General features: G+C 41.4%; 1 protein-coding gene across 1 annotated transcript in view; it reads right to left on the bottom strand.

The window, feature by feature from the left end:
* Positions 1-12,465, bottom strand: part of adamts6 (ADAM metallopeptidase with thrombospondin type 1 motif, 6) — a 74,795-nt gene that overhangs the window by 39,319 nt on the left and 23,011 nt on the right. The window contains exons 13-15 of the mRNA XM_030743336.1: positions 9,678-9,819; positions 5,107-5,214; positions 939-1,084 (exon numbers count right to left, since the gene is read on the bottom strand). Coding sequence (XP_030599196.1) covers positions 939-1,084; positions 5,107-5,214; positions 9,678-9,819 — 396 coding nt within the window. The remainder of the gene's footprint in view (positions 1-938; positions 1,085-5,106; positions 5,215-9,677; positions 9,820-12,465) is intronic.

The raw sequence follows: 12,465 nt of genomic DNA, 5'->3' as shown, positions 1-12,465 counted from the left end.
CTCCAGACCCTGTCACGTCTGTCACTTGTGCTCAAGGTGAACCTGCTCTCATCTGTGAAAAGCACCACAGGTGCACCAGCCAATTCTGGTATTCTATGGCAAATGTCAGTTGGGCTCATTTTGTAGCTCTGGCAGTGCTCAGCCTGTTCTTCCTTGCACAAAGGAGCAGATACGGTTCTGCTAATGGGTTAAGGACCTTCTATGGCCCTGTTCAGCTCTCCTAGAGTAACTACCTGTCTCCTGGAATCTCCTCCATGCTCTTTGAGACTGTGCTTGGAGACACAGCAAACCTGACAATGGCACATACTGATATGCCATGCTTGAGGAGTTGGACTACCTGTGCAACCTCTGTAGGTTCCAGGTATCACCTAATGCTACCAGTAGTGACACTGACCCTAGCCAAATGCAAAACTAGAGAAAAAACAAACAGAAAAAAAATGAGGAGGGAAAACTGTCAGGGGCCTCCGTCTGTAAAGCCATTCCTGTTTTGGGAGTTGTCTCATTGTTGGCCCTCTAGTGCACCTGTTGGTGATTTCATTAACACCAAAGCAGCTGAAACTGATTAACATCCCCCTCTGCTACTTAAGTGACCAGATCAATATCCCAAAGGTTTAACTGACTTGATGCTGAACTCTGATTAAAAAGTGTTCCTTTAATTTTTTGAGCAGCGTCCTAATTTGTTCTAAGCAGTGAATTTTAAAATGGATATTAAAATCACTGTACCATATGTCAGAATATTTACACATAAGTTAAAAGCTTATGTGTAAATATGTGAATATTTCAGACACAGTTTAATTACTGTAGCTTGACTCGCACTAGGACACACATCCGCACATCCACGCCACATACACATGTGCACAAATACACACAAACACACACTTGTAGGCAGTACCTGGATGTGTGTGTTCAGCTTGCTGTGGCTTACTTTGCCTACTTACGCTGGGCTGTCACAGTGCCTCATGGAGGAGGATACACCGCCCCCACAGGTCCTGCTGCACTCCCCCCACATCGACCATGGCCCCCAGCCTCCATCCACACTCTGATCCCAGTGACCAAACGTAACACACTCCCCCTGGTAGCACCACTGGCCAGGGAGGAGCAGAAACACACAGAGTGGAAAACGTTTATTATTACATAGTTGAATAATTTCTTCACATCACCCACTGTAAAGTTAAAGAGCCCCCCTCTCACCGTGATATACAACGTAGCACGGAATACAGAATACAGTTTCATAGTTTCCTAAAAGCTATGAGGTCACATAATTCAACATGCATCTGCATATGGGGAAATGTTGGCTGTATAGTGTGTGGCTGATGAAGATTTCTTCCAGTGACACATTTTCATATACATTTTGAATAATTCTGGTATATTCATTTAATGTTTTGCTCATGTGAGGTTATCCAAGGCAGTTGAGGCATAGAAAGAACTGAAGTAGGTTTCAGGAGTAATCGTGCTAAGCTGTTCAGAGTAGCAGGGTGAAGAGGGGATAAGAGACAGCCCTTTGTCCCTCCAACTGTGTCAGTAGGTTAATAACCCTCTAGAGACTGGTACAGTCAAGGTGAGGGCTAGGCTGAGCTGCTGTCCTCTTTATCTGACTTACTCATTCACTTTCTGAGATGCTGTCTTAACAAGATTAGTATAGGGGAGAGAGGAGAGTGGGGAAGGAGAAATGTGGAGGATGAACAGATGAGGACACAAAACCTCAGAGTTTACTGTAAGTTTACTGGTCTATTGGAGTACACAGAAGAAACACAAAACTCCCCTCTGTTGGTTAATTCCTGGCTCTCTCTCACCTCCCTCTGTCCCTTCCCCCAGTCTCTGCCTCCATCTCTGTCTGGTCCTGTTGGAAGGGCCTCTCTCCATTACACGCTGGGTGAGAAATGGCTGACATTCATATTCCTTTGAAGCCGTCCCCAGCAGGGGCAGACAGGGTATGCCACTGGCTCTCCTAAAGCTGCCCCAAAAGCTGTTCTAAAGCCCCCCAGGCTCAACCTGGGGCCCCCTGTGTTGTCCAGGACTCTGTCCGTGGGCCCTGGTCCTCAAAGGCTCCACTGAGCTAATGGTAATCACGGGTGACAGCTCATGACACTCTCCTATTCTTCCCTTTTAGACCTCGGACCATCCGGTGACAATGGCTGCCGTAATCCATGTTAAAACCGTCTCCCCTAACCTGGCTGGCATCAACACTCGGCTGATGACCTAAAGCCTGGCCTGCTTACGTCTGTGAGTTTGTGTGTGTATGTGTATGTGGTAGCACCCAATGCATGAGTGCACACTAGTGAGGTACCACTAGCTGCACACCGAGCGGTAGTGAAACTTTCAAATTGAGGCCGTTCGCCTTTAAATTACAAATGTGTGTTATCTCTAAAAGCAACACATTTCAAAAGGCACAACTTTTACTGTGAAGGCGAACAGTGTCTGTTTCCCGTTTGCATCACACTCTTGACAAGTTCACAACTGCTTTGCAAGTAGTAGGTGAGTGTCTGCAGACATGTCGGCATCTTCCATGCAAACTACGGGTGACAACGGCAATCTGCTAGCAACCAAACCAATCATAAGGAGGTTTTTGGTGCAGCACCATATACTTCTTTGCAACCAGTTTCACCCAGAAACAGCAAGCAACTTCCTGCAGCCACTCACCAAGCGGTCAGGGAAAATACATTTTTCCTCACCGACCGTTGGTTACCATGGGGTCACTGACCAGTCTTTAGGCCTAAGGGACTGGAGCTTAGCAATCAATTTCACAGCAACGTGCAGCAACCACTCACAACCGGTCAAAAATACTCATTTTTCCCTAGTGACCGTTGGTTGCCAGGCAGATGCCAAGCAACCAGACACACTAGAGTAAAAACAGGACAAGCTCCTTGTGAATGGGAAAAATCAGTGGTTGCCCAGTGACTTCCCTGAATTTCTTTTTATTTTGCAACCGATTGTCCAGAGTTGAGGGTGTTGCACCCTCAGCCTATGGGCAACTATTTCACTTGCAAGGCAATTGCACAGGTCACCTGGTGGGAGGCAACTTGTCTCCAAACAATCAGAGTCCAACTCAGACTGACTGCAATCACTCTCAGACAGATTGGCAAAGGTTTGCAATTAACTGCCAACTAATTTCTAAGCTGCGTTATGCTCCTCTGCAATAGGGCACTTGACTCAACTGGCTGCCAGCTGGTTGTATTCTGGTTACATTCCAATATAAAAGCATAGAAATGAGTATATCAGAGGGACAGCTCAGGTTGAGCGGTTTGGAGACTAAGTAAGGGAGGCAAGACTAAGATGTTTTGGATGTGTGCAGAGGAGGGATAGTGGTAATATGAGACAAAGGATGTTGAATATGGAGCTGCCTGGTAGGAGGTAAAGAGGAAGACCTCAGAGGAGGTTTATGGATGCAGAGAAGGACATGCAGAGGGCTGGTGTGACAGAGGAGGATTCTAGGGATAGCGTGAGGTGGAAGCTGATGATCCGCTGTGGTGGCCCCTAAAGGGAGCAGCCGAAAGAAGAAGAACATAAAAGTAAGGTTGCCAAATGCCTATATCATTTTGCAGTTAAATCACTGTCCCGCAGAAACTATCACTATTTCTGGAGGGCGTTTCTGAATTTCTGTTTAAAATCTATGAGGTTCTGGCTAGACTCTGAATGCAAGTAATTCATGCAAATTTCTGTTTAATTTTGAATTTCTGTGCAGGCAGACGGCACAATATTTGCAACAAAAACACGTTTATGATTTCTGGTGATTTGTCACAGTTAATTGCGCTATTATCACAAACAGATTTCATGTAATCGCCAACTTGACCCCACTCAACCCCAAACTGATAGCAGACTGACTCTATTTTATCGCCAGCTTGATGATAAGTTGAATTTGCCTTGAAGATGGCAGCTGACTGTGAGTGGTTGTAGACCTGCTCCCCATCTTTGAAGCAACCATTTGCACATGGTCACAATAAATTTGGTCATGCCTCATCCTCCAAACACTGCTTTTCCTACTGTGACTGTAGTATATAGTGGCATGAAAAAGTATTTATATTTTCCTGACCTTTTTTTTTTTTTTTGCATATTTGTCACCCTTAAATGTTGCAGATCAAACAAATTTCAATATTACTCAAAGATAACCTGTGTAAATGCAACATGCAGTTTTTAAATGATGATTTCATTCAATAAAAAAAAGCAGTCCAAGCCTACCTGGCCCTGTGTGAAAAAGTAATTGCTCCCTAAACCGAATAAGTGGTTTTGCCACCCTTGGCAGCAAGAACTGCAGTCAGGTGTTTGGAATAACATCACATCGCTGCAGAGGAATTTTGGCCCACTCTGCTTTGGAGAATTGTTTCAATTCAGCCACACTGAAGGGTTTTGTCTCGTCATGTCACAGAATATTTTCCCAAAAGTCTTGGGGATCATCAAGATGTTTTTTGGCCTTTATTCCTTTTGGGGTTTTTTTTTTTTTTTTGGTTTTCACCATAAAATTCCACGGATGCCATTTTTTCCCAGTCTCGTTCTTATTGTTGAATCATGGACACTCACCTTAACAGTTGTTTAGATGTTGTTCTGGGCTCTTTTGTGACCTCCTGAATGGGTCGTTGATGTGCTTTTGGGAAGGTTCATTGTTCAAAGTTTTCTCCATTTGTGGATAATGGCTCTCACTGTGGTTCACTGGAGCCCCAAAGCCTTAGAAATCGTGTTTGTAACCCTTTCCAGACTGATAGCTGTCAGTGGCTTTGTTTCTCAGATGTTTCTTTGGCATGATGTGCTGCCTTCTGAGATCTCTTAGCCTGCTTCACTTTGTCAGACAGGGTCTATTTGAGTGATTTTGTGATTCAGCTGGTCTGGCAGTAATCAGGCCTGGCTGTGGCGAGTGAATTTTATCACATTTTCACACAGGGTCAGGTAGGTTTGGATAGCTTTTCCCCTAAATGAAATCATCATTTAAAACTGCATTTTGTTTTTACTTGAGTTATCTTTGTCTCATTTTAAAATTTGTTTGATGATCTGAAACAAATATGCAAAAAGAAAATAAATCAGGAAGGGGGAAAACACTTTTTCAGGATACTGTAAGTGCCCAAAAGTGTGGTGCTGTTCCTATTTTGTAAACCTTTAAAACACTGGATGACTTACCCCTTTCTCAATGCTGCCAGTCTGGCACAGGGTCCCCTCTGCAGCAGGGATACTGTTAGTTACACAACGGTTGCTTTTGCTAAGACACCAGAGCTCTCTACACACTTCCTAGGAAAGAAGGCAAAAGCAAGTTGGTCAGAATAAATCAATTCAGCAGCCTGGGGGTGGATTTGTTTAATTGGGATGAAAATGATTTATCAGTGGCGCTTTGCTGGTTTTCCCTTTAGTGTTTTTCTTGTTTACTCTGACAGCTGTGAGAACAGGAAAAAAGAACACAAATAAAATCTGTCTATAAATCTGCACAATTCCAGATCAAATCAGAGGCTCAGAGCTGATGAGACCACATCAAGACTGTTATCTTCAAGAGCCCATATGCTTTGGATCATAGTGTTTTTTGAGCAATATGCTAAGGGTCACTGTGTTCTTAATGTTCTCTTATGAGAAATGAAGAGTCAGCTGGATCAACACCATGACTAACGTTTGCTCATGTTCACCTCAGGACCACACGGGACCGTGACATCAGTTCAAGAAATCCCACTTTGGCTTCTTAGGGGAAATCAAGAGTGAGCAATAGGCCTCCCAAGTCTTAGATAACGATGAGTTGTAGGCCTAACAAATATCTTTAGTGTTACTGATTAGTCTGCATAAACATCATCACTCCTCAGTACAGAACATGAGGAGAATCCATTTAGATGACTGAAAGAAAAGAAATACAGCACTAAGTTGCCCCTAAATAAATAACAGTATGAAGTGAACACATGTTGTACCGCACAGCCAAGCACTGGGTTTCCTGTTTAAGCAAATTGGGTCGCCTCAAGTCTCAACTTCAAAGGCTTTTACAGGACACTTGTGTACGGCAGAGGAGCAGGCCCATGAAAAAGAATTACGATCCAACAGGTCAGAAAATATGCCACAGCCCTTCAGCTCTCTGAGCCTATCCAGATTCAGTAACGCAGCAAACTGCCAGTCTCTGGTTGCAGGGACTCCCCTGTGCCAGCTGGTTTCAATAAGCCACCCCTGCTGCGCCGTTCACTATCCCGGCCATGGTAAAAAGGTCACCGACCGAGCCTCAACAAGCATGGATGTTGGGCCTGATAGATTTAAGTCAGGAGAGAACAAGCTCGTGCTAAAAAAAAGGTCAGAGGCACTCAGTAAGAGCCTCAATAATATCAAAAGGTTGTTTGTTTTTCATACGTTCAGCTTCCAGTGTTGCGTAGGTTTCAGAAACAAATATATGCTTGCAGTTTTCAGTATAACTGAGGAGTGGGGTGTATTATTGTAACCAAATGATTGCTATGAATTACCCTCACTTGAAACCTCAATTACTACTGGGTTTTTTTTTTGTTTTGTTTTGTTTTTTTGACAGAGTCTGATGCTCTGTGGTTCAAGGATTTTTTTAAATCTTTAAATTAAGCCTGACTCCCTGAAAGCATTGTGGCTCTTTACCATCAGCGGTTCTCAACTCTATACTCAGCTCAACTCTTTTTATGTCACTTCTTAGATTGTTTGAAGCGCTTTGAGTTTATTCTGTGTCCTTAGATTTGTAAATGGGACAGAATAACACTGGCAGCATGGCTAGGGTGGCTGTGGCTCAGGAGGTAGAGCAGGTCACCTACCAATCGTAAGGTTGATGGTTTGATTCCTGGCTGCTCTGAGCTGATTGTCAAAGTATCCTTGTGCAAGATACTGAATCCTGAGTTGCTCTCCGACGCAAGCGTAGGATCGTGACTATCACACAGTAAACACTTAGCTTAATTTCTTATGGAGGTGCTTGTATGAATATGGGTGAATGTAAACATGTTGTGTAAGGCTTTGAGTGCTCACTCAGAGTAGAAAAGTGTTATATAAGAACTAGTCCATTTAGTATACAGTAATATAATGAAACAAACTTCAACCACCAAGATAATTATAAATTTTGATCACCTCTCTCTAGAATAGTTTTTAGCAAAACCTGAACAGTGTAAACTTCATGAAGAAAGGAGCTATTGTGAGATTGTTGTATTAGACCGAATTTGTTTTATTTAAGTACACGTGATGAGCTGTACGTTTCTATACTGTATACATGATCATGATGTAGCATCTGCAAGCCACAGTGCAACCCACCTCCACCCCACCTCTTCCTATGCACATTCAAGGGTGGGAAGATCCCAAAACAGGGCCAATTACTGCAGATGAAAAGATTAGTACCTTTTGACTATACTGCTCCCCAATGAACCATGATAAAAAAAATCGTCTCAATTAAATTCAATTTTATTTGCATTGCACCAAATCACAACAACAGTTGCCTCAAGGCGCTTCATATTGTAAACACCCTACAATAACACAGAGAAAACCCAACAATCAAAGCAACCCTCTATGAGCAGCACTTGGTGACAGTGGGAAGGAAAAACTCCCTTTTAACAGGTAAAAACCTCCATCAAAATCAGGCTCAGGGAGGGGCATCCATCTGCAGCGACCGGTTGGGGGTGAGGGGAGGGAGACAAGACAGGATTTGAAGAGTGATATAAAGTTATAGTATTTGCAAAGCTTTTTCCTAGAAATGGGACAAAAAAAAAAACAACTTATGGGAAATAGTAAAAGCTACACAGCTTTATGTTCCAGATCTTAGTTTTGCATCTTAGCATGCTAACATTTAACACAAGACGGTGGAATCTTTATTGTCTTCATTGTCTCTAAAAACCGTAAGTGCTCATCTGTTCACTATATTCAAATTTATTTACAAGTTTTGGGATAACAAAAGTCATTACAATTTGTCCTATGGGACAAATCTAAATGTATATTTGATTTAAATTTCATTCAGAGTTTTTCGTTTTAAAGATATTTCAGACTGTGTGGCGGCCCAGCCAACTATCACTGCTGTCCTTACAGTCATGTCACTAGAACACAAAAAATAGTGTTGTGTTGTTGGACATAGGAAATGTTATCCCTTTTAAACCTCAGCAGGTGTGTTAAAGCAGCCACCAGACCATGAGAAAGAAGCCATTGTTATCACTTGGGTAAATTCCTAAATGGAACATCTAAACTTGGAAAAGTTCAGCAGGCTATGGGTGAGAATTAGCTTCAAAAACCAGACTTTTCTATTTATTAAAGCTTTCATCTTTTTCTGTGGTTCCATCCAGCCTGTCACTGAGTGACTGTATGAAATAAATCTGACTGTCAAATGAAAAACTCCAACTGAGCCGTGATAAATCAGCACCGGGATTCCATCCTCTCATAAATGTGTGTCTTTCTCAGCAATCTAGAACCACAATTATGAGCTTAGGAGCCAAAATAACGGGGCTTTTGATTTGGGGGCCTGTTGCACTCTGCTGTCAGATATTTCTTTCAATAAAAAGAAATAACTCTATGATCTCGACTAATCCCTGTCCCCCCTCTTCCATCATGCGCCCAATTTTCTATGTGATGCAAAGCATTATTACATTACTGTCCATTAGATCTTAGAGGAATCTTTCAACTGCTCACTTTAATGTGTGGTTGATTCTTGTCTTTCACTGCTGCTGTGTCACCTTATGCCTGAGGATTTCTCATTAGTAAAGTGTGTGTGTGTAATGTGAAACATTATCATTAGAGCCACAAAAAAAAAAGAAAAAGAAAAACAGATGACGGGTTTGTTGGCTTCAGAGCTTCATCTCTGAATGGGCAATGAAGTGAAAATGTATAGATTAAAAAGAAGAATAAGATAATATATGGAGAGACAGACCTCTTAACTAGCGCTTACTGTCAGACATGAATAAAACTATTGTCCTGCTCTTAACCCCCTTTTAATCTCAATGAGGAACTAATGATTTGAAAAAAAAGCAGTTACTCTTATTCCAGTAACTCTTAAACATAATGCAAATGTATAGCCTCTTTTTTTTATTACTTTTTGAAAACATCTTACAATGAGCCACACTCAAAGCTGCATTAAGACACAATAGGGTTTAAATCAAAGATAATGAAGTGCATTTTCACACACTCTCCTGGAAGACATTCATAGTGTTGACCTGAGTTGTCCCCACAAAAGAAACAGAAACAGAGCTTCTCCAAGCTGAAGAAAAAAGTGGTTCCTTTCTCATCTCGACACAGAAACTTACAGAAATGATCAGATATTAACAGTTTGAAAGGTACAAAATGCATTTTTGCATATAAAGTGATTATCAAAGCGCTATTAGATGAAAGCTTGGCATATCTCGGCATGGTGTACAGTGTGTCCTTAAAAAACCTGAGGAAACTGGACAAAAGAAGAAGGGGCAGGCCTAAAAAACCATCTACAGCAGAAGCCATTCTTAAGGAAGGGAAACAGGAAGGAAAGGCTGACGTATGCCAACTTACACAAAAATTTTTTTTTATATATTTTTATTGTTTTTTGTTTTTTTTTACTTTGAAAGTAAAATCTAGTACTACCTGGGTACTGCGTCTGCTGTGAGATATCTTTCACTGTACACCCCATGTTCCAAAAATATACATCTGGGAACTAGAAAACCATATTTTAACGAACTGCTCAATATATAATACAGAAGACATATCCCATTTCGTCAGTGTGAAGAGAAAGAATCAGAAGGAGAGTAGCCTTAAAGATGTTGGTTTCTTACCCCATACTTGCACTGGCGTGAGGAGGTTCCATACTGGAAGCGACACTGCTCATCTGCATCATACACCTGCCCCGGGGCCACTGTTGGGTACAGGAAGTCTCGTTTCAGAGGTTCATTGTCCAGACACGTCCCGCGACCTGAGCTGTCAAAAAAACAAACCTACAATAGGATTGTTTCTTACACAAAGGAACCTTTCTACACTCAGCTAATGGCAGAGTTAGAGATGCCAAGATCGTAACGATTAAAGTCAACCCCCTCTGAGACCTCAGCTGGTTTTGTGTGACACATTTAATTTTAGCAGAAAACTACTGTTATAGTAAGCTTGTCAAAGATCTGAAAAGACATGTAATTAATGCTGATATTAGACATCAACACCTCTTCATCTAATGAAGTGTTGAAGCACAAGCAGACATTTTTACCCAAGGCAACAGGGGGCAGGCTGTCAAGCGTAGAATGACCAGCTCTCTCTGATTATATGGCTACGTGCTCCACCGCTCTGTATATCACTGCTTAGACTGAGCCCACCGACTGCCAATTAAATGACAGTTCAGGAAAATAAAGAAAAAAATCTGGAGTGAGATTTGGGTTATATGTCCAGGCCTAGGATTGTTTAGTCTGTTTTGTCAAATAAAAATATGTACAACACCAAAACCATGCACACACAGACACACAGACACACACACACACACTGCGATTTTGTATTTTAGTAGCTAAAACAATGAAAATACTTTTGTTGGTGTGACCACTTATTTTTCTTGCTCCGTATACCAGCACAGACACTCACTGACATGATATTATATCTGAGTTTTTTTTATCACATACTGTGTCGCCTGGTTTTCCCTGAGTCAGAGGATTCTCTTGAGGCAAAGTATTACCATGACTATTTACTATAAGAACTATGTGTTCCTTCCAGATGTGGCAGCTGCAGGAGTGGAATATTTCCCATCCCTTTAAAGGCAAAGTAGGATTGGTGACAACAACAATGTAGCGCTACACGTTATGATTGATCAGAACTGGGTCCAGAATGCAAATGAGAGGAAGAGTCAATGATAAAACTGACAAAATTAAACACCTGGTTTGCACAAATTTACACAATGCATCACTTAGCTTTAATGGTATCTAGACTTAGTTTTAAATTAATTTCTACAGGTTTTTCAGTATCTTGCATACATGATAGTTTCTCCCCCACTTCTGTCAATGTAAGTGTCCTAGAATCTTATACTACACAATGTGAAAAAGTAGAAAGGCTGGTTTTCACTGTTATAACACTGTTATAAATGAATAGTCCCTAAACTGTTTATCTCAATTATCAAAGGAGCCAAGCTGCTTTGCAAATTGTTGTCTATCATTGCTGTGACACACTGGTGACCTGTCCAGTGTGTACCCTGCCTTTTGCCCTGTGACAGCTGGGATAAGCTTTTCACAGGACTCTGTGCAAGCCTGTGAAAAACTAAATACACCTTTATTGCTTGAGGCATTTGGCTTTGTATTAAAATGCAAAAAAAAAAAAAAAACAAACCTTAGGTTTGCAAAGTTGCATTTGAACAAACCACAGTGTAATATGTCGTGTTTTGTTGCTCATCTGAGGTTTTATTTACATAACTATCTGAACGACCATATCAGTCGTTTGTTTCTGACAACAATTCTGGCTTTCCTGTGCTAATTATTAATCACTATGAATATGCATGGGGAAATATACTTTTCAGAGCTGACTGGAAATATGCAGTCGTGCTGATGAAACCAGCGCTTTTTAGCCAGTCACGAAGCTCGCTGGATGTTAGGCATTTATGTCTGTTAGCATTGGTGAAATTTAATATATGATCTTTTTCAGCACCAAAGACCAAGAGGAGCAAGTCATCCTTCTTTTCTTTTTCTAATCTCTTCCCTCTTTCTTTCCCCTTTCTTCCACTTTCAATCCCCCTATTCTCTGTTAGTGAATGGAATAATCCCTTCTCTTGACTCTTGTTCCTCGGAGGACCCTCTCATCACAGGAAGAGACAGACAAGCCTGCCTATGAGGCCCCTAGACACTCTGTGTACTAAGGGCAACCCCCAGTATTTATTGGTTTGGAGAGAGACAAAATAGTCAAAGTTTAAACATAGAGGCTATTATTTGACATCGTCGCAGAGGCTTCCTGTCCGGTGGATTCAGCCAAATTCATTATGCTGAGCGGAAATATCTTCTAATAAGCAGGAACATCAGTTACCCCTGCACTCTGGAACTGGTCATTCATGAAGATATTAAGCCTGCTGAGTGGATGCAACCAGTGGTGAGACAGCAGTATGATTGAATCCATATAACCTAACAATTATTATTAGGCACAAGCCTAATATCAAATTCAGTGCAGTATGTGGTCTCAGAGAATTTAATAAACCCAAACTGCCTTCCTTTTAACATTTATGAAAAAAAAACTGGCACGCAGACTCTGGAGAATAAACTATGACTGAACTGTGAGCGCATTCATAAACCATTCGTAAAAAACCCAAACAAAGCTCCACATATTGCTCGAGCAAGATGGTGAATCTAGGCCAATACCACAGCCAAAGTTGTTTACTTGGCAGGGAGATGCATGTGCAATATCCAAAATTCTGATTGAGGGGGAGAAAGGGAGGGTAATTTGAGTTTATAGACAGAACACTTTTGTAAAAGCAAAAGGCAATAAAACTAAAACCTAAAATACGGACTGACACAAATAAGCGTATAATATAAGTTAAGCAATAGTCCGTTCTGCTCAAAGGCAAAGCAAAACAGCTTTGTCTCTTCTGGGTATCTTTTTTTTTTTTGTGAT

This window comes from Archocentrus centrarchus, chromosome 12, assembly GCF_007364275.1.
Source record: "Archocentrus centrarchus isolate MPI-CPG fArcCen1 chromosome 12, fArcCen1, whole genome shotgun sequence".
Taxonomy (NCBI): Eukaryota; Metazoa; Chordata; class Actinopteri; order Cichliformes; family Cichlidae; genus Archocentrus; species Archocentrus centrarchus.
Note: the sequence above shows the minus strand (reverse complement) of the source record. Positions and strands in the feature narration are given on the sequence as shown.